This window comes from Vitis vinifera, chromosome 6 (assembly GCF_030704535.1).
Source record: "Vitis vinifera cultivar Pinot Noir 40024 chromosome 6, ASM3070453v1".
Taxonomy (NCBI): domain Eukaryota; kingdom Viridiplantae; phylum Streptophyta; class Magnoliopsida; order Vitales; family Vitaceae; genus Vitis; species Vitis vinifera.
In genome coordinates, this window is record NC_081810.1 from 23,922,500 (window position 1) to 23,944,778 (window position 22,279).

The window sequence follows — 22,279 nt, forward strand, 5'->3', positions numbered from 1 at the left end:
TTTTTGTCACTTATTTTATTATATCTTATTTATTTGTCAAAAATTATTGGTTTCCATGTAGTTATTATGTGCAGGAGTTCTTGTTAGTATTCGTTTTCTGAATTGTAGATCTAATAGCATGCACTTGTGCTACTGATATCCTTATAACTAACATTGGACATTCCATGATTCCATTCATCATCCACTGATGATGTTTATCCCTTTGGTTTTTTCTTCAGTTCTTTCACTCCAAAGTAGCACTTGTTCATCACTTACGAGTGCAAATATTTTGAATATTTGGTTGGTGTTACATTTCAGGAAATTAATATTATTATTATTGAAAAATGCATTTCACAAAAATTATCACTAATTATGTTTTACTGCAGCGAGTTTGAGGAATTGGAAGCAGTTCCAACTATGGCAGTGATGGATGGTCCTCTAGAGCCCTCATCATCAACCTCCTCAAATGTTGCAGATGTTCCTGATGATCCTTCATTTGTGAACTTCTTCAGTGTATGTTTGCTTCCTGGGAATGAACTTGGATTTATAGCTTTTTCATGGTATTTTATTTTGATCCAATCTGATATTGTTGACATTTTTAACATGCATCCATCTTATCATTCAGAAAATTTTAGTTCCTTTTCTAAAAGACAGAAAATCCTAGTCTTAGTGGGTTTTTCTTTTTCCCTTTGATGGGCAAAAACTTTCTTGTTTAAGATTTTATGGTACTCCCTATATTCCTATGTTTAAGAGTTTGTTTCTTAAGATAATAGAGAACCCAGATCAATAAAGTGAAGTACCATTTTCCTATTATTCTGTTATGAAAATCCTCTTCAGTGGAATGTATTTTGTACATCTTCTAGGATGTTCAAGGCACTTTCTTGTAAACAGTTTTGAATAACTTCTTTGATGTAATCAATTTTAATATCAAGGCTAGAGTTATATTGTTTACCCTTTCACTAGGGTCTAGTGAAGCAGTGATTTCCAGCTTATGTGGAACAGTGGAACATATGAAAAATCTTTTAAGAAGCTTACAATATGGACTGTCAAAAGAAGAAAGCATTAACTTAAATGTGGTAAAAATTCAACTACGTATTCAAATGCACAAGGCTCCTGGAGGCATAGAAGAAGCAGCTTAAAATTTGAAGTGATGCATCAATAGTTTGAGAAAATAGAAGGGGGAAAAAACACTGCAGAAAGAAAAAGAACTAACAAGCATGGAACATAAATGCATTTAAAGAGGGTAAAGGCCAAAATACAATTAAAAGCTTAACCATGTCCAAATATAAAAGATTCAGGGAGGCACGTACTCCCCCACAAAAACCTCTAGTAGTGATGCACCGTGCTTTGCCTACTTACTGGTGCTGTTTGATTGATCAAAGAAGGGATCTATGTAGGCATGGACTGCAACTTGAGAGAGGTCAAAGATTATATAGAACTAAATGTCCCTCTTCCATGGCCTTCGCTTCTTCTTTGAGACCCAAGAAATCACTATAGCCGAATCACCTTCCACTAGGAAAATTGGTAAAACCCATGGTAAAATCAAACCCTCCAGCTATGCTAACAACTTTGGTTCTATAATCATATCCTTCCCAGTAGGCTTGGTGAGGTCCTGATCACCTCCCATGATCTTGGAACACAATGCTAGTGTATATGAGTTTACTGTTGAGCATCCATCAAAATTAAATTCAAGTCACCCTAGCAGGATAGGTTTCACTCCACATGCACCTCCTCAACCGTTGTGCTCATCGAACACAAAGTGGCTTAACTGAGCTAAACATGAGCTCAAGTTCCCACTGAGCCCAATTTATAGTCCTTCCAAAGTTAGAGGTGTCAACAAGAGGATTAAGGCAAGGAGATCCTCTTTCCCCCTTCCTTTTCACCATTGTAGCAAACGTTTTAAACATGATGTTGTTAAGAGTAGAGGAAAGAGGTATCCTAGAAGGCTTCCTAGTGGGGAGAAACAGAATTAGGGTGACTCATTTGCAGTTTGCAGATGACACTCTCTTCTTTGCAAATGCTTGAGCGGTAAGCTTATCCTACTGATTTTTAGGCACGTTTAAGGACCTAAGATCAATCTAGACATTTTTATCCTTAGGCAGAAGAATAACTCTAATTTAGTCTTGTTTCCTCAGATTCCTAGTTACTTCCTCTCAATGTACAAGATTCCATCCTCAACGGTGACAAAATTTGAGAAAATGCAAAGGAATTTCCTTCGGTTGGGGTATGGCGAGGGAAAGAGAGATCGTCTTATTAGTTGGATCCAAGTGTGCAAACAAAAGGTGGAAGGAGGGATGTGGTTTAGGAGCATTTCCTTGAGGAATAGGGCCCTCTTAGGGGAAGTGGCTATGGAGGTTTCTTAGGGAGAGTACCACTCCATGGTACAAGGTTATCTTGAGCATCTATGGAACACATCCAAATAGTTGGAATGCAAACATTTTAGTTAGGTGGTAGCATCATTGCCCTTGGAAGGCCATTGCTCAAGTGCTCTAGGATTTGTGTATTCAAGGTCAGAAATCAGTGTCACAGATATATGTTGAACTCCTTCCATTAAGGTACTTCCTGTGTTTATATGGCCTTCTGTCAAAAGCTATTATTGTTAGAATTGCCGAACCACTTTGCAGGGCAAACTTCGCTCCTTGAACCACATGTCAGTGAGAATCATAGTTTACATTTTATATTGCAAATTCTGTAGGATTTTGATTTTGATTGGTCTATGACATTAACTCATCCTCCCCAGCTCAGTTTTATTTGTTGCTTTTGATCCCCTGAAGGTTTAGGAGGTGATTTTCTTACTGGATTTAGGCTGGATGAGGGTTGATTGAGTGGATATGTTATACGAAATCATGAGTTGGCATCTACAAAGAGCACCTGGTCGTTACAAATGTCATGTTTGCTGTTAAACTCTAGAATTCTGATATTAAAGATGTTTTCTTTGTGATGGGGTTCTGAGAATGTTTAAACGGTGTATTCAGCTCCTTTCTTCTTATTTATGGTAATATTTGTGGTGGTCTTTTTCTAGTTTTCTTTGCCTTTCTAAGTATTTGAACCTTTCTGTTTTGTCACTCGTTTCCTTGAATGTCTACTGAAACAATCCTTCAAAGGGCTATTCTGCTATCTTGCTTATACTTCTGACTGGGTACTTAACCCAGCCAGTCCATCATTATGTAATATGGGTCAAGGGGTGTAATGCCATCATAATCGTAACTGCAAAGATTAAATTAGTGTGTATTGATGGGAGCTTGTGTCATACTCGGATGTCAAGCATTGATTTGGCACAAATGGAAGGTAAGATAAAATAAATAAAAAAAAGCTTAGTCAAAGATTCGAAGTTTTAACATATTTCTGTCTTTATAACTGAAATAGTAGCTTGTTCTTTTTCCAGTTTGTCTTCAAATAACTGCTATTTTTCCTTTCTTCTTTTTCACTTTCTTGTTTAAACAAAATGGTTGGCATACCATTCACATACAACCATATTTTGCATCTGAATACTTTAGTTAGATTCTATGAACTTCCAATTTTCTACATTTTGGAGGGTAACTTTTGTAACCCACTCTATCTGATCCTGCATTAACCTCTTAAACTAATATTTGCAGGAGGCTGTAACAATTGGCAATGCTTCAAGTGTTGCAGTTACTGGACAGCCTTACCAGTCTTCTGCAACACCCCCCCTACCTTCTTGTCCACCCAATGCTATTCCTGGCACTGTTCCGACCTTGCAGCTTGCTTCTCCTCCTCAATCAACATCTACTTCTTTGATTCCCCTCCTTGATACCTCTCAACCCATCAGCACAAGCAACCGAACCACTAATCTTGTAAAGCCTTCTTCATTTTTTGGTCCTCCATCCTCTTCCCCACTGATGATGCCACCTCTCTCTTCTGCCATGCCTACTGCTCCCCCCCTCCATCCACCTGTAACCTTACAACGGCCATATGGTGCTCCGATGCTTCAACCATTCCCACCACCCACTCCCCCACCATCCCTTACACCTACTTCTATGCCAGCCCCAAATTATGGACCAGTTATCACTAGAGACAAAGTCCGTGAAGCACTTCTGATGCTTGTTCAGGTAATTATTTTTTCCAATTTTGAACATTTTTGAAGTAGCTAGCACTGAAAATTTTCAGGTTCATATCTATAGGGTGTGCTGAACCTGTTTTCTTTGTAATCCATTTCCTGTTTTTCCTTGAAAGGATGGTTCATCCTTTGTGTCCTTTATTTCTTTTTATAATTTAATCTCCTATCAAATAAAACTAATATTACTACTAGTACTAATAGTAATAATTAGTTCATACTCTTATGGGTGTTCTGAAACTGTTTTCTTGGTAATTATCATTTCCTTGTTTTTTCCTTGAAGGATAGTTCAAGTTTATAAGGGAGTGATTAGGGAAGAGTTAGAAGTGTTTTTTAATGGTTAGAAGTGTTTTCTTTACAAAAATTAGGTGTTTAGAAAAATTTTAAAAATCACTTTTAAAAGTCTGGAGAATTACTTTTTAAGTGATTCTTGAACTAGCCCTTGGTAGTTGCTTCTTCCAAAAATTACTGCTTTTTTTTATAGTATTACACATTATCAGAAACACCATCAAAACTATTTTTCAATTTATATCAAAACATAAGCTAAGTTTCACAAAAGCATTTCCAATAGAGGTGCCAGTATAAAAGTGCTACAGGTTAAAAGCATTTTAGCCATAATCACTTCCAAATGGGTCTTTCGTCCTTTTGTACCTTTTATTTCTTTACATAATGAAATGGTTATTTCTTATCAAATACTACTGCTGCTAATGATGATGCTGATGTAGTCACATTTAAATTCATAGCTGATATGCTTATATTTTCTTGTTCAAATAGCTGCTGTTGTTCCTTGAACTTGGTGGTATTGAGAAAGGTCAAAGAATTAGAATTTTCATTGGAAGATATTAGACCACAATTGAAATCAAATGGGGTGTTAATAAGGAAAGGCCTACATATTCATAATATCTCTACTCCAACTATGGAAGACTACAAATGTATTTATTGTTTGATCGGTAACAAATTCTGAGGAAGGTAGGTGGCTGTTTATTTTTCATGAACTAGTCTTTTCATGAATAAAATTGCATGGAGGGGATAGGCACACCAAGTCCTAGCATTTAAGAAAAATAGGAATACAATTTGAAGGTGGATTGACATAATTTTCCAAAGCTAAGTACTGTAGCATGTCGTTTTGGTCATTAGCCATTAGTCTGGATGCTCTGAATGGGATTTTCTGTGTTCAAGTTTCATAGTTATTTGGTCTTGTTAAGTTCTTCTGTGAAATGATAGTTTAAGATTGTTCAATGTACTGAAATTTGACCTAGGAACTCTCTTCCTCACATTGTTTCTGAAGTTAAATATCCCAGGCTACTGGTCTTTATCTCATGATCCATAGATTTCTGCTCTAGGCAGTAGGACAACCTCACTCAAACAATCTACAGAAAAACTGCAACTTGTTTCCCTTCAGTCGTAGGTTTCATTGTTGATATGGAATTACATCAAGTCATACTTGTTACTCGCAGCTTTTGTAGCTTTTCTTTCTACTAGTCTGCTTGTAGTTGTGCCTTACTGTGATGTTGCATATCTTTTTATCCTTCCTTCCTGATGAGCTGTTGGGTTGTGATAGGACAATCAATTTATTGATATGGTCCATCGAGCATTGCTGAATGCACACCACTCGTGATCAGTTGGAAGAGGCATCTCCTATTTGCTGGAATCCACAATTGTGATAAATTGGAAGAGGCATATAGTTTCCTTGCTGGAGTTTCTTCTATTGTGTAGTTTTTTACTCGCTCTAAGCGCATGTAAGACCATTTTGTACAGCAATCACACTCCATCCGGTGGCTTTGACATCACTGAAACTCATTTCTAATATATATATATATATATATATATATATATGTAAGATCATTCTGGCTTTTGATCGTTTGGTGAAGTTGATGATCAACGACTACTGCATTTGAAGGTTGCCCCAAGCTTATATTCATTGGTGGAAAGGTTATTTGTGTTGAACCACAAAGTTAACAAAAAGTCTTGTGGCTCTATGGGCATCGAGTATTTGTGGAGTACGTAAATCATACTTATCTGCACCCATTAATCTGTTGTTTTTTTGTTCATCAATATAAGTTTAAATTCTTTTTTGCATGATGATTCTTACAAGTGTCTGAAAATTTGGTCATCTTCTGGGAATGGGGTTTGCCTAATGCTCCCCTCTCACTTTTCTCTCTCCTTCAAATGTGGTGATGGGCAATGGGTTTTTGTTCTTTCCTTGCTGTCATGGGAATAAAAGGCTAAATCCTCCACAGATCATGTTGTGGCTGTTACTATCAAAACATCCTTCAAGCTTAAGAAACGCTTGTTTTTTAAGGTGTCAATGATTTTTTATTGCATATCGAAACAGCATTTTAAGTATGGTATTTATTAAATAAAACTATCATCTTTACATGCATGTCTTCGGAGCTTTCATTTTTAATTTTTGTTCATGAAATGTAATGGTCTGTTTGATTGATAATTATTTTTGAAAATAATTTTTTATTCTCTAAAATAAAAAATTAAAAAGAGATGTTTTGCAAGGCAAGATGTTTTTAGATAATTATCTTTTAGTTGTTTTCATATTTTTTAAATTATAAATATAAAAAATTAAAAATAAAATACTTAATATAAAAATTATTTTTAAAATATATTTAGAAACATAAAAAAATGGATTTAAAATATTTTGGGTTTTCAAGTGTATTTATTGTATAAAACATTTGTTTTTAAATAGGGAATAAGTAATTTATTCTTTACTCCTCTTTTTATTTTCATACTAAATGAGATATATATGCATATAAAATAGAAGTGCTGAACATTAGTTCATTCTTAGTGCAACTTTTATGATATCAAAGTCATCAACATTAGATTGAACCAAAAATATAAAATAAAAAAAAATAAAAAATAAAAAGGAATAAGGGGAAAAAACCATTGGACAGCCATGGCATGCACCTTATTGTAACTAGGTGTCTTGGCAAGGTATGTACCATGGCCAAGCCGGGGGCTCTGCTCTTTCGTTTAGTTTGAAGAAAAAGATGAAGGAAACTATATACATAACTTTTCCTTTGAAGAAAAAAATGCATGGTCAAATTGCATTTTATTGATTTAAAGAAGTATGTGAGTTGAATTTATATTTTATCCTCTACTTCTTCATTTCTTGGTTGGTTGTTAAGCAAATTCTTGAAGAAGCTTGATCTTTAATGGACTGAGTTTAATTTGATCTTTGATTTGATTTAATTTTGAGTTTTAACTCGACTAAAATCTTGTTTTGACTGACACTTGAGCCTTTGAACAACCTTTGATTTGACTTCGGCCTTGGCATTGACTTGAGTCAAACAACATTTACCAAAGGCTTGAACAACTTGATAATTTGAGGCTTTGAAAATCACATTTAAAAAAATAAATAAAGATTCATTGAAGTCTCTTTTAAAAATTTAAAGAAATTATTGAATCTTTCTTGAATATCTCCCCCTTCGCCTCATGTCTTTTGAATTTTTCTTCAAATTGTATCTTCAAAGTTGTAAAATATGCTTTATTTATAGCAATTGAAATATCATATTTGGATAATTTTTTAATTTCTTATAAATATTTTTCTTGATTAAAATTAATATTTAAGGAGATTTGAAAGTCCATATTTGAAAGTTTTATCCCCTTAAAATATTATATTTTAATTAAAAATAATATTTAAGTAGATTTGAATGACTATATTTGGTAATATTTAATTTTTTTTATCCAATTTGATAATTTTCTTTTCAATTATTAAATTGATCATTTTTACTTATTTTAATGGTCATGTTTTATCTTTTTCTACCTATTACTTTATTATAAAATTATAAAAGGTTAAATTTTGGCCTGAAGGGTTTAGGGGTTTAGGAGATTAGGATATTTAAGAAAGAGAGGCCTTGAAACCCAGACTTTTACACAAATTTTTAAAAGTCTTACGGCTCCGTCCATCTCTCATGATGGCGTCATTTAGGGGAATCAGCGATACCTTCCTCAGATTCTCTTCCCTAAACCCTTACCTTCTCTCCTCACAACTCATCTTCTGCAGAGGAATCGCTTCTACGCTCTTCGTTAAAGGTAATCTTTCTTTCAAATATTCATCACCCTTGGCCCTTTGCCCTTTGCTTGATCAGATAATTTGTAGCCTGTAGGGAAATAAGATATTATTGTTATGAAGTAATTTTTAAATACTTTTGAGTTGCTTGGAATGGTGATACAGTAGTCAACCCCTTCCAGTTCGAATGTGGTTGAGATCAATTGAATTAAGGAAGCCCCCTTGAGTGGGCATTGTGGGTTTTTGGGTTTTGAGAAAAAGAAGGTGGAGAGAGAACGAAAATAAAGAAATGGTTTCAACAAAGAGGGTTGGTTGATTTGATTTCAAGAAAAGAAATCCTCTCCAAACAAGCAAGCCAAAGTTTCTCTCAAGGAATTATGAATTGTGACACTAGTGGTTCTCTAATTGCTGAAGCACAAGTTCCATGGGCCTCTACTGTATATCTCATCCTTTTCAAGAGGATTTCATTCATAAAAGTTTTTTCAAATTCAGCTCCGATACTAGGCGTAGATTATAGTAACATCATATTTTCATCAAATTTCCGTGAACAGGCTATGATCTCTAAAGGGAAGGTATTATGTTTTTAGTATAGCCTATCTAATCTGCATCAGCAATGCCCTTTACTTTCACATGCATGCGCTTTCTATATAACTTACACCCTAACCGGAAGATACCTTGGAAGTAGTAAAAATTTTTATTGCCAACTTTAATCGTGCCTTTGGAGGGTGCTGTAAGCGACTGATAACAATGATTGTGTTTACGGTATCAGCTCTATTTCACATATATAGAATAATGCCGATAACTATTGATGGCAGTAAGGGATATTCCTCTTTCTTCATTCCTGATTTGGATCAATGGGTTTAGTTTTGCTTTGCAACTTTAACATATAAATATCTGTTAGAAGATGAATAATATACTTTGTTCTTTGACATTGAATCCTCAATCTGGGGAAAAAGAAAAATCCTTAGTGGCATCAAGTCCTTGATTCTACTGAGTTTGGTTTCCAGCCTACCATCTCTTCTAATACCAACATAAACTAGTCTTATGGTTTGGTCCTTTTGCATTGATGTAGGATAAAGAGGAGATTATAAGCTTTCCTGTACTCTATATTGTATTTGAGTTTAAGTCTACACTTGCCTGTCAAAAATAAAATCTTAATTCAGTGACCGCTAGACCTCTAAAATCTTGCCTGTAGGTGGAAAAAAGGAAATGAACTCATCATCCTTAGATGAGGACCTTTTCATATTCCAGAAGACATACAACAGGTTCTTTATATGCCATTTGCCTTCAATTTTATGAATTCTAAAACCACACTTTTAATTCATAGGTGAGCCTTCAAGTTTGTACTGCAGACTTGAGTTCCAGTTTCAAACTGAGGTTGAACTTCCTTTTCCTCTTCTTTTTCCATCAGATAAGAATTATTGGCATCAAACTTATAAGGACAGGTTTAGTTCCATAGGTTCTACTCTAATTCATCTTAACAAGAATGCTTAAGGAACATTAATTAATCCATCCAAAAGTGGGATGGCTATCTGGAAAGCCATTAGAAAGGGATGGTAGGAGTAAGGTTAGGAGTTCAATCTTGATGGGGAATGGGTTGAGGATCAGCTTTGGCTGGATAGTGGATCAAGAAGTGCTCTCTAAAGGAATCTTTTCCAACTCTTTGTACTCTTGTGATGGTCAAAAATGCAAGAGTTGCATACAGAAAGGCAGTGGAGGGTGATAAAGGTCATTGGAACTCCTGTTTTCACAGAGCCATTCAGGATTGGGAGCTAGAGATGCTGGGTCATTTTATGGAGTGCATTCATTCCATTAGAGTGCTAGGAACAGGAGTGTATAGGATGGTTTGGAGAGGAGTTTTATAATATGTCTTATTGCAATTTTTTTACACTATAAGAGCAAATCTCTTTCCTATAAAGGAAGTGTGGCTCTGGTCCACCTTTGAGGCCGCCTTATAGGCTAATTGGGAGGATATTTTTACTGTTGACCTGTTGATGAAGAGAAGAGGTCATTTGTTAAAAGATGCAGTTTATGTAAGAGGTCTGAGGACCCAACAAATCACATCCTTATTCATTGTGAATAATATATGTTTTCATGTGAGGGCTTAGAGAGAACAGTGAAAAAGATGTGGAAATTTGCTTCGCTTTGCCTATTCTAGTGTTTGTGTAAAGTGAGGAATGGGAGTGTTTAAAAATGAGTATTTGTCAAGTTGGTGCTATAGTGGTCTATAGCTCCTATAGGGTTAAGAGTCTCACTCTTTGTTGGACTTTTTTGATGTTATTAGCTAAGGCTGTGTTTTTGCTAAAGGAGCTTTTCATGTACTTCCTCTGTACATGGCTTGTGCCCCTTTTTTGTTAGGTGCTTCATGCTGGAGTGTATAATTCACAATCTAGAGAGACAATTTAGTGCTTACCAATTTAGGGAGGTTTTCAATCTGAGCTTTCGTTCCTCGTGTTTGAGGACGGTTGTGAAATTTGTGGCTCCTTAGCGGTCATTATCAAACCAATTCTTGGCCAGATGGTGTTGTTATTCATTAAATTTTTCACAGTTCATGCAGCTACAATTTTTTAGGCAGTAATTCCCATGTAAATACTTATTTTGATGTTGACTTTTACTTGCTGCTGATTCCACAAGTTAATCTGCTATCTTAAAATTTGGAATGGCCTAGAAGGAGGAAACATAAGTAGATGGTTTTTTTATGGCACTATTCTTTAATGTCATAACTCCCTGCATTTTTACACTTGATATCCTCTGGCATTCCCCAACATGTCAGACTGATTTGGTATGATGTAACCAATAACTTTATTGTAGGTATATCCTTCTCCACCACAGAAAAGACTCTAGCAGAAGCATTTTCACAATTTGGTGAAGTCGTTGAAGGTATGACTCAAATTCCTCAACCAGTTGAGCTGATCCTTCAATCGATTGAGTTGTTTTTGGCTTAACAACAAATTTTTTCAACTTAAAACCTTTTAAACAAGTTTGAAAAGCATTTAACATAAGGTTTTAGTTGAAAACATGAAATTATCTAATTTTAAATATTTAAAACAAAATAACTCTTGGTTGATTTTGGTGTATAAGTAAATAATGTAATATATGAAAAACCTAGTGTACCAACAATCTTACAACGAGATCTTATAAAGGTTAGGTCTTGAAAAACAATTCTCTTTAAAGTCTTTTTCTTCTTATTGATTTCCCTTTGGTTTGATTTTATCTTTGTGATTGCTACTTTGGAAATCATTTTGTCTAATGACACTTAAAATATAATTATTAGTTTCAAACCTTGTTTCGTTATCATCAAAACCGAGATTAACTAAACCTTGATTTCACACTTCCCATAGGTTCAATTCAAACTAACATCATCCTTTCTCCTAGTTATAAAAACCTTTAAGCATTAAGTGCTAATTCATTTGTTTGTCTTTTCTGCAGCTAAAATAATTATGGACAAACGTAAGCTCAGACCAAAAGGTTTTGCCTATGTGACCTTCACTAGAGAGGATGAAGCTGAAAAGGCCTTGACAGAAATGAATGGGAAGGTAAAGCTGCATCAGAGTGGTTTGTTTTACTCTTTAACTAGAAAATGAAATGAGAAATTCAAGAGTAAGAATGTGGGTTGATTAATTTGCAGGTGGTGGATGGACGAACGGTTTTGGTGGACTATGCAATGTGATGAGGGTATGCCAATAGCAAGGGGGCCTCCTGAACCAGCAAGTAACAATTGATCTAAACTATTTATTCCTTTTATATAAATATGGTATATCATCTGTTAATATATGGTAGCAAGAATTGAGAATTGAGTGTATATAATGTTATTAGGGAAGTGAAATGGTTCCATTGTTTTTTTTTTCTATCACCAAAGCATGGAATCTTCTTAGTTTTCACCAATCCCCATGCATCTCAATGTCCTTTTCATTAGCAAACTTTTGCCAAAAATTCTCCCTTTCTTTCAACTTTTATTTTTTACTTAAAGTACTGGAAGTCGACTCCCGGAGGACATATTACTATATTATAAGATCACCTAGTACATAAAGCAGCACTTGTGTCATTAATTTTATGTAGGTAAAATATTTTAAATAAAAATAAAAACAAAAACCCTTATTTTTTAAGAAAATAACTTAAGGAACCCTGATTTCTCAAAATATTAATAAATCAAACTAAAATATTATCTTATTACCTATTGAACCCCATCTCCTTCCAGTTAAGTCATGGGCTCCTTGGGTTGTATACAGCAACCGTTTCATCTAATTGACCAAAAATAGAAGGAAGAGTTGCAATTCAAGGTTAGGCACATGGAAAGAAGTGAAATCCCATGGTAGCAGGCCGTTAGCCCCTCTAAGTAAGCATGCGGAACAGAGGCCTCATGGGATTTCACGGGGACAACATCTTGGCCCCATGAACGCAAGCAAAGCAAGGTGCAACAAGTGATTCGGACACCTCAGAAGCGTGCACAGGCTGCTGGCCCGCATAGGCAGCATGGGCAGTGCACAAGCATGCTGGCACGGCAGCATGCATGGCAACGCACAAGCATGCTGGCACGGCAGCATGCATGGCAACGCACAAGCATGCTGGCTTGGCAGCATGCATGAGCAACACACAAGCATAGACACGGTGCCTTCATATGGCCCAACCCATGGGCACGGCGACACAGGGTATGTACGAACTAAGGGTGTGTGCCTCGCCCAAAGGTCACATGTTGCAGCACAGGACAAGCACAGCCTTGGCAGTGAGGCATTAGGAGGCACATGAGCCCAGCACGTGCACAGGCTGCCTAGTGAGTAAATCTCTTGTTTTTCGTGGGTCAGTACTTGTGTGCAATCTCGTGCGGGTTTGAGTAGCCTGACTTAGACGGCAAAAAGTTGGTGTCTGATTTTGTGCCTGTGACAAAAGCCAAAGGCATTTGCCCAATGCCCCCGCCTGTTTAGAGCATCATGGGCTGATGAGAAACCATGGTCCTCCAGACGTCTTCAAGTCATGGTCCTGCGCAGAGAACCCAAAAATGGAACCACATTCCATGCTCTAACTAGTATCAATAAGCCAATCTATTAACTAGTATTTGAAAGCATCTTCATAAGGGCAAGGCATTGGATTTAATGTTATCATCATGAATAAAAAACAGCAAATCATATCACCTTTCTATTCTCCCACATCTGCTTGTCTTGCCTTTTATCTCATCCAAATTCCAATGCCTCCACCCCAAGGGCCAGGGCTCAGTCTTTAGAGATAGTTTATTGAACATATAACATCAGAACTTATGTTACCACAACCTCTGCCATTGTCTGTCCACAACTTTGACACTTATCTCTTATCATAAGACACATAAAAACACAGCTCTCGTTCTCATCTCACTTTCCACTCCGTAAAAATGCTGGCAGCAGTATCGGATGAATAAATGGTTGATTCTTAAAACAAAATTTTTTGGGCACCTTTGATTTTTCTCATCCTTAACAATAAATTATCCTAGGAAGCAGGAACTAGTCACTAAAATGATTCCCTGTGACACGGAACTAACCAACACAACAAGAAACCGCCAACAAACTCATCCATGGTGTTTTCAGTCTAAGCTACGTGAGAGAATTTTCAGCACTAAAAGACAAATGGCTCTGACAAACTATTCTGCATCAGTCATCAAGCTGTTTTCAGCTTCCGAGAGGGAGGTCGGCGGAATAGGCTGATGAGATCATCCAGACCCTGTTTCAATAGCATTGTTAGAATGTTTAGATTACTTTTATTTTTCCATTCCATTCAGTCTACAAGGGCACTAATTTGTAAAAGTACACATGATCATTATGAAACAGACATTTAGGGAAAATAAAAGATATGCTAGGTTTTGGAAAGAAAAGAGAGAATACCCTAGTTGTGATGACAAGAAAGCTGAAGAGCACTATCAAATATGATCCCAGCACTAGGAGCAACAATAAGTCAAATGTTACACTAGCAACCTGCAATAACAACAATTGACTTGATAAAAATTCATGCAATAAATAAATACAATTATCATGTTCTACTACTTGCTTTGAATGTTTTTCTCATGAATAGGAAGGAAAATAATACATCTGAGTAGAACTTTGCTCGGAATTGATTATAATGAAGTAAATTAAAAAAGTTATCCAGAATGTGGATCATGCAAAGTAACTGAAAAAACATTGTCACAACACAATTCAGTTTGTACAGTTACAAAACAGAATCCAACTCTCATGATTAGGAAAAAAAAGAGGGATGATGAAACCTAGCCCCAGGGTTGGAGCTTCTTAGGATTTCTGAGACCTATCCTCATTTTAAGTTGATGATTCCACAGTTGGTTGTTTTTGCCCCTCAAAGTCGTACTTATTTTAAATATGGAGGCCCGAAAGAATAAATGCATTTTGACATTAGCCTATGTTCAGGTATAAAATTAAAATTAAAATTAGACATTGGTTATTTACTAGAAAGTTTAATTTTGATCTCCACTCTGTCTTTTTCTGGTTGTATTTACTAATTTGACATGGAAACTGGCTATTATTAGTAGGCCAACATCAGATTTCATCAGCCGTCCAAATCCTGGTGATGTAAAATCACAGAATGTAAGCTTCAACTAAGTTAGATCTTTTAAATAAGTTTACTAACTTAACAAAGAATTTGAGCAACTAATCTGTAAATTCTCATCAAACTTGGTTGAATAATTAAGGAAAGAGAGTTGTTCCTAGTTCAGAGAAAATCTTCAATTTGAACAAAAATTTGGCCACTGACAAAAAATTGCCAACCACTTGCAACTATAAACCATCACTCAGATACATCCACCCAACCGCAGGTCCGCAACCACATGCACAAAGGACATTTTCCAACACTTGCCTAATCATCAGTGATTCTCTCTCCCCTAGTGGGCCTGAGAAACCGAATATGTTAATCCTCAGAAAAATCATTTTGTTCAAGTTTTCTTCAAGTAAGCAAATATAGACGTAATTTGGTAGAATCAAATTAAAACAGAATGAGCTCGCATGAAATTAGTTTGTGTGTGCGCACATGCGTGAGGGGGAGAAAAAGAGATGATTATGATGCACTTCAGCTCCATTTGTTTCCATGGAAACCAAAACCAAGAAAATTATTTCGTTCATATTTATAAATATGCTGTTCATTATTGCTTATCAAAAAAAAAATATGCTGTTCATTATTGAGAAGTTAGAACACAAGATTGTTAGGTATATTATTCTATTGATCTTAATGTTATTCTCATGGTAGAAAAACTATATTTTTGAAGATTTTAGATACAAGAGTTGAATAAAGCTGATGCGTATAGTCTGTTAACAGCAAAGTACTTAGCATTTTCCTTTTTGATAGATAATTTTTCTGTCCCCAGCCAGAAAAATAATATACAACTTGTACCTGGTAAATGTTAAGTCTGGCCTTTGTAGAATCATAGAAAGTGAACATCCCATCAAGCACCTCATGTTGCACGTTCACCTCAACAGTATGATCTGCTAATTCCTGCCAGAAAATAGAAACGAGCAGACATATCAAAGTCAAATGCTGAAGACAAAAAGACTTGTTTTCTAGGTATCATAACATGAATCACATATACAAGGGCGCCAAATGGCAAACAAGATGGTAAGAAACAAAAAAGTTTCCTTCTCCTTAACTAGATCCTAACAAGTCAACTGGATCTAGAATAGACGTGGAATTCACATCCATGGATCTCTTATTGCACAACAGAATAAAAAAAATGAAATTTTGAAGGCTTGACCCGATTTGTTCCTGTACAATATTGTTTTGTATTAATGTCGATTGCAAATGTGTATTTAACCAGAGACACTACATTTCACCGGATGATAACCACACAAGAGCACAAACATATAAAAAGTAATTTTTTTTCACATGCTGAATTTTGTCCCTATTTTTTTAACCATATTTGTTCGTAGAATATGAGCATGGTTGATACTGAGTACACAAGAAATAACAAGTTCAGTACAGAGGAGCTATTTTCACAATATCCCTGATATTGATAATTCTTGTTGATTGCAAATATGTATTTAAGAACTATTTCGACAATATCCCTTATATTGATAATTATTGTTGATAGCAACAACGTATTTAATAGTATCCGAGTCATAACATTAAATTATGGGTTAATAAATTCTTTCAGCATCAAGGGTATGTAATTCTTCACTAGTACTTGTTAGTGCTACAACAAGACAACTGGTTTAGGCAAAATTGATACCTAGACACAACTTTATGAGTGGCACAAATACTGGGCCTGAGACTTCTTTAGAAGCATTTTTTTCAACAATATAAGAAATATTATTGTTCACAGTAAAAGGCAGAACTCTAGAGAGGGAGAAGAAAAGGACATTAGGGTTTGGAATTGAATTTTGGGCTTCAATATTTTCTTCTTCTTCATTAGATCAACACATGAAACCACTTAAGAGGCAAGTAGAAACCTCCTAACTTGTTTAATGTTGTTTAAATATGGGAAATATGCCCTAAGGTTATTGAACAATATTTAGAATCATGATAATGATTTTTTAGATTAATTAATTCTTGTATTTGTCTTGGAGCAGAAATTGTATCTTTTCTGAAGTGGTAGCAAGAGGAAATTTTAAAAATTAAAGGAAAATTTGAATTTGAAATTTGTTTCTACGGTGACCTCATAAAAGTACCAAAAACTTTCTCGATAGTTCCAAAATCTTTGAAACCGGTGTCCAGGATGTATACAAGGAACACCCCATTCCAACCTATCAACAAAATCTAGAATAGAGAGACTTTCATACTCCAAATGGACCTTCGACCACCCAAATGATGATTAAGGGAAAAGAAAATCTACCAGGTTCAAATCAGATAGCTCCAACCCTTCAAAAGTTCTATAGTTTTTTTTTTTATATAAGTAAGAAATTGTATTAAAAAAAGTGCGAAAAGAGCGCAAGAGTATACAGGTCTTATAAAAGTAGACAAGAGAGTACAAAAAAATACTCCCTCCCTCACCCAATACCCAAATACAATCAAATGCGTATAACCACCACCCATATACACCTACCTTAACCCACATAGAGAAATTGTTTAGGAATAAACTTTTTAGCCTTTGATCAAACAATTCCTCACTATCAAAAAGCTCTTGTTTCTCTCCTTCCAAAGCGTCCAGAAAATGCAAGTAGGGGCTGCTGTCCAAGCCTTAATGCACCTTTCCCCAATTGTCTCAAAAATAACCCACCAAACACCAAAAATGGAAAACACCAGCTGCCATAGCAATCTCGCCTTGTCACAATGAAGAAGGATATGATCTATGGTCTCTAACTCCACTTTGCATAAAGCACATCCATTGGCCAAAGTCCACCCTCTTTCTTGAAGCTGATCCAAAGTCAAAACCTTTCCCCAACAAGCCTCCCAAGTGAAGAAACTCGCCTTTGAAGGAATCCAAGGGTTCCCCACTATTTTTAAAGGTAAAGGGGTTGTACTACCAGTCTCTAACACAGAATAAAGCCCCTTATCAGAGAAGACCCCTTTGTTCCCACCCTTCCAAACCACTCCATCCTCTTGTTCCCTTTTCACCGAATATCCTTGAAGTACAGAAAGAAAGCGCTCCATGGCACCTAACTCCCAATCATGCACGTTCCTAACAAAACGGAAATTCCAATTGCCACCTTCTCCTCTATGCTCCCACAGATCAGCTACCCATGCCTCTTTAGAATCAGAAAAGGCAAACAAGGATGGAAAAATCTCACATAAAGGCTCTTTACTACACCACCTATCTTTCCAAAACTTCACCCTCCTCCAATTACCCACCATAAAGGAAATCATAGAATTAAAAAGCTCTCAATGCTTCTCAATCTCTTTCCATATCCCAACTCCATAGGAATCTCTCACCACTTTTGACCTCCACCCCCTTCCTCCTCCCCAAACTTTCCTTTCAAAAGTTCTACAGTTATGCTCCAATACACAAGAAGATGTGCAAAATTTGTTTCTACGATGACCTCATAAGAGTGAAGAAATTTCTGAACTCCTTTATTGATTTTAATCGGTACACACCATACACATATATATACACAAATGACTGAATAAGAAAAAATCAATCTAGCTTAATTCTCTCCTAAAATTAGGAAACTAAATCATAAGGAAATATCCTAAATGATCTCTCCTTTTTTATTCCTAAATTAAAGTCCTAACTTTGGCATTATTTCAACACTCCCCCTCAAGCTGGAGAATATATATCATATAATCCCAGCTTGCAAGTTAAGTCTTCGAAGTTAGGCCTAGGTAAAGCTTTGGTGAGGATGTCTGCGGTTTGGTGCTTGGTAGGAACATAGTTTAATTTGACCGTCTCACTAGTCACTTTCTCTGTGATAAAGTGTCTGTCAATCTCAACATGCTTGGTCCTGTCATGATGCACGGGGTTCTTTGCTATGCTTATAGCTGCCTGATTATCACACATCATCAGAATTGGAGATGAACTCGTTTGTCCCAGTTCACTAAGAACCCTTTTTATCCAAATCCCTTCACAGATTCCCTGTGCAAGAGCTCTGTACTCAGCTTCTGCACTACTTCTGGCTACAACTGATTGCTTCTTACTCCTCCAGGTAACAAGATTTCCCCAGACAAAAGAACAATATCCGGAAGTGGACCGCCTGTCAATGATGTTTCCTGCCCAATCCGCATCTGAATATACTTCAGTGTCACGGTTCTCTGTCTTTCTGAAGAATAGGCCTTTCCCTGGTGTCATTTTTAAATATCTAAGAATCCTGTAGACTGCTTCCATGTGTTCCTCAGTGGGGCTGTGCATGAATTGACTTACAACACTCACTGCAAAGCCAATATCTGGCCGAGTGTGTGAGAGATAAATCAAGCGCCCGACAAGCCGCTGATATCTCCCCCTGTCTACCGGTGTACTTTCTTTCTCGATACCAAGTTTCTTCTGACTATCCATAGGAGTATCAATTGGTTTGCATCCAAGCATACCGGTCTCCTTAAGAAGATCGAGTATGTATTTTCTTTGAGAGACTACGATTCCCTTCCTTGATCTAGCCACTTCCATACCAAGGAAATATTTCAAATTTCCAAGGTCTTTAACTTCAAACTCTTCTGACAAATACTTCTTCAAATTCTGTAACTCCCCCATATCATTTCCAGATAGAATAATATCATCGACATAGACTATCAATATGGCCAATTTCCCGGCATGAGACTTCTTGACAAATAGAGTATGATCAGCCTGACCTTGTTTGTAGCCCAGCTTCAGGACTGCTTTTGTGAATCTATCAAACCAGGCTCGAGGAGATTGTTTAAGGCCGTACAATGATTTTTGGAGTTTGCAAACCTGATTCTTTGCCATACTTTCTTCGAAACCAGGTGGTATTTCCATGTAGACTTCCTCTTCTAGGTCCCCATTTAGAAACGCATTTTTTATGTCCAGTTGTTGCAAGCACCAATCTTGATTGACAGCCAATGAGAGAAGGATCCTGATAGTGTTCAGTTTTGCAACAGGAGCAAAAGTCTCCTGATAGTCTATCCCATAGGATTGTGTAAACCCTCTAGCTACCAAACGAGCCTTGAATCTTTCGACTGATCCATCTGCTTTGTATTTTATGGTGAAAATCCACTTGCACCCCACAGGCCTCTTCCCAACCGGCAAATCTGTGATAGTCCACGTCCCATTCTTCTCAAGTGCATCAATCTCATCTTGTACTGCCTTCTTCCATTCTGAAATTTTTAATGCCTCTTGTATTGTGTTGGGAACCTGAGTATCATCAAGAGAAGTAGCAAATGCTCTGTAAGATGGTGATAACCCTTCATACGTAACATAGTTCCCAATTGGATGATCTGTACATCTCCTAACACCCTTCCTCAATGCAATTGGCAAAGTAGAATCATCAATGCTGGGAATTAACACCTCTCCAGCCCTATCCTCACCTATGTTCTCTTCAGGAAGACTTGAATTAGAGTCAATATATTGGCCACATGTTGACTGTGATCCGTGCTCTAATTCCTGTCTTTTCCTCCTCCTGATGTAAACTTGTAAGTTCTCATTAGCAAGTTGTGGGGCTATAGGTTGAATAGGCATGGGAGACTGGATGGTCACGGGAGAAGGAACATTTGTGTGCTGGGCTGGCTGAACTGATGACGGCATGGGTGTGGACAACTCAGTGGGCGCGAATTGGGAAGGATTTGGTGACTCTGAGTGAAAAGAAGGTACACCCTCAAGAAAAGACTCCCAAACTTGATGTTCATTCATGCTCTCCCCCTGAACATGAGATTTGGGATAGAAGAAGACATGTTCAAAGAAAGAGACGTCCATGGTGGTGTAAAATCTTTTGTTGGTTGGAGAATAGCATTTGTACCCTTTTTGGGTTGGAGAATACCCTAGAAAAATGCACTTATTTGCTCGAGGAGCAAATTTGCTACGATTTTGAGGATACACATGAACAAATGCCGTACAACCAAATACTTTGAGTGGTAAATCAGAAGAGGCGGCATGGGTGTGAGGAAACTGTTTTAAGAAAAGTTGACGTGGGGATTGAAAGGTAAGCACTCTGGATGGCATACGGTTAATCAAATAGGTAGCTGTGAGAATAGCTTCCCCCCAGAAATAGTTTGGAACATTAGAGGAAAACATAAGGCACCGAGCAACCTCCAAGAGATGTCTATTCTTGCGTTCGGCCACCCCATTTTGTTGTGGGGTGTCAACGCAAGAACTTATGTGGATAATGCCATGATTTTGAAGATAAGTACTGAGACTACTAGTAAAGTATTCCTTTGCATTATCTGACTTGAGGACTTGTATTTTGGAATTGAATTGATTTTGAACCATAAGATTGAAGGTTTGAAAAATGTGCCCGACCTCTGACTTTTCTTTCATAAGGAAAACCCATGTTACCCGAGTATGATCATCAACGAATGTCACAAACCATCGAGTGCCAGAAATATTTTTTATCCGGGAGGGACCCCACACATCACTATGTACTAGAGAGAAAACAGTCGAAGGTTTGTATGGGATTTGAGGATATACTGTTCGAGTATGCTTTGCAAACTGACAAATTTCACAGTGATAAGATGCTGGATTTTTATTGATAAATAATCTGGGAAACAATTTTGCAAGGTAAACAAAGCTAGGATGACCAAGGCGATAGTGTAACATTATAATCTCACTATCTTTATTGACCTTAGAATTTGACACAGAATTGAAAGACTCTGACATACTCTGAGACTGTACGCAACTTGCTTGAGAGACTTGGTTTGAGAATTGGCCACATGAAAGGAGGTAGAGCCCGGAACACAGTTCAGCACTGCCAATCATCTTCCCCGATTTCAAGTCCTGAAAAACACACAAGTTTGGATAGAATTTAGTAACACATTGGAGATCATGAGCCAATTTGCTAATGGACAAAAGATTACAATCCAAGTTTGGAACATGGAGGACAGAGTCAAGATATAAGTCTTTAGTCAGTTTTATAGAACCTGTCCCGGCAATTTTTGACTTTGAACCATCAGCAATATGGACGGATGAATGACTATTACTTGGCTTGTAATTTTGAAGAATGGCAGCATCTCCTGTCATGTGATCAGAAGCACCTGTGTCTACTATCCACGGCCTCATTCCTCCTCGATTAGCAGTGAAGGCTACACCGGTAGTACTGCCACTGCCAACTTGGCTTAATAATTTCTGTAGCATCTCCATCTGCTCTTTGTTGAATGGACTCGGCTCGGGAACAGATGTGCTCTCAGAGTTGGCAGCCACGTGTGCTCTGCCATCTCTGTCAAACCTTGGCTTTGGTTTCCAATCAGCAGGTTTGCCATGAAGCTTCCAGCAAGTCTCCTTATAATGGCCTGGTTTCTTACAATAATCACACCAAGGCCTATCCCGTTTCTGACGATCTCCACCACTACTATTAAATGACCGAGCAGCAAGGGCAGAGGCATCCAATGTTGGGGCAGGTTGCTCTTTTGATCCCATCATCACTTTCTTTCTACTTTCTTCACGCCTAACCTCTGAAAAAGCCTCCCTGAGACTTGGCAGGGGTTTAATGCCCATGATTCGGCCTCTAACATCATCCAATTCCCTGTTTAGTCCTAGGAAGAACTTGAACAGTCTCTTTTGTTCCACAATTTGCCTGTATGTTGCTGCATCATCCGAACATTTCCATGAGTGAGTCTCAAATAAGTCAAGTTGCTGCCAATACCTTGTGAGTGTGTTGTAATACTGAGTAACTGACTGCTCTCCTTGACGGAAGTCATGTAGAGCTGAT

The 22,279-nt window shown here is 37.0% G+C and overlaps 3 protein-coding genes across 4 annotated transcripts in view; 2 read left to right on the forward strand and 1 right to left on the reverse strand.

Annotated features, from left to right (window-relative positions):
* The window catches only part of LOC100262105 (mRNA-decapping enzyme-like protein), a 34,963-nt gene extending 28,830 nt beyond the window's left edge, over positions 1 to 6,133 (forward strand). The window contains exons 6-8 of one of the 2 annotated variants that reach the window (XM_002273389.4): positions 366 to 492; positions 3,576 to 4,049; positions 5,616 to 6,133. In XM_002273389.4, coding sequence (XP_002273425.1) covers positions 366 to 492; positions 3,576 to 4,049; positions 5,616 to 5,672 — 658 coding nt within the window. In that variant the 3' untranslated portion in view covers positions 5,673 to 6,133. Of the gene's footprint in view, positions 1 to 365; positions 493 to 3,575; positions 4,050 to 4,828 lie in introns of both variants that reach the window. The other variant, XM_059737670.1, reaches the window with a different exon arrangement.
* Positions 6,134 to 7,872: 1,739 nt separating this feature from the next.
* LOC100854881 (small RNA-binding protein 11, chloroplastic) lies at positions 7,873 to 11,960 on the forward strand. Its single transcript, XM_003632241.4, has 4 exons — positions 7,873 to 8,098; positions 10,887 to 10,955; positions 11,505 to 11,611; positions 11,704 to 11,960. The coding sequence occupies exons 1-4, from the start codon at positions 7,978 to 7,980 to the stop codon at positions 11,743 to 11,745; spliced, it is 339 nt and encodes a 112-aa protein (XP_003632289.2). The 5' UTR covers positions 7,873 to 7,977; the 3' UTR covers positions 11,746 to 11,960.
* A 1,339-nt stretch (positions 11,961 to 13,299) lies between these two features.
* LOC100267267 (uncharacterized) overlaps positions 13,300 to 22,279 on the reverse strand; it is a 28,830-nt gene continuing 19,850 nt past the window's right edge. The window contains exons 12-14 of the mRNA XM_002273224.5: positions 15,435 to 15,536; positions 13,925 to 14,014; positions 13,300 to 13,763 (exon numbers count right to left, since the gene is read on the reverse strand). Coding sequence (XP_002273260.1) covers positions 13,701 to 13,763; positions 13,925 to 14,014; positions 15,435 to 15,536 — 255 coding nt within the window. The 3' untranslated portion in view covers positions 13,300 to 13,700. The remainder of the gene's footprint in view (positions 13,764 to 13,924; positions 14,015 to 15,434; positions 15,537 to 22,279) is intronic.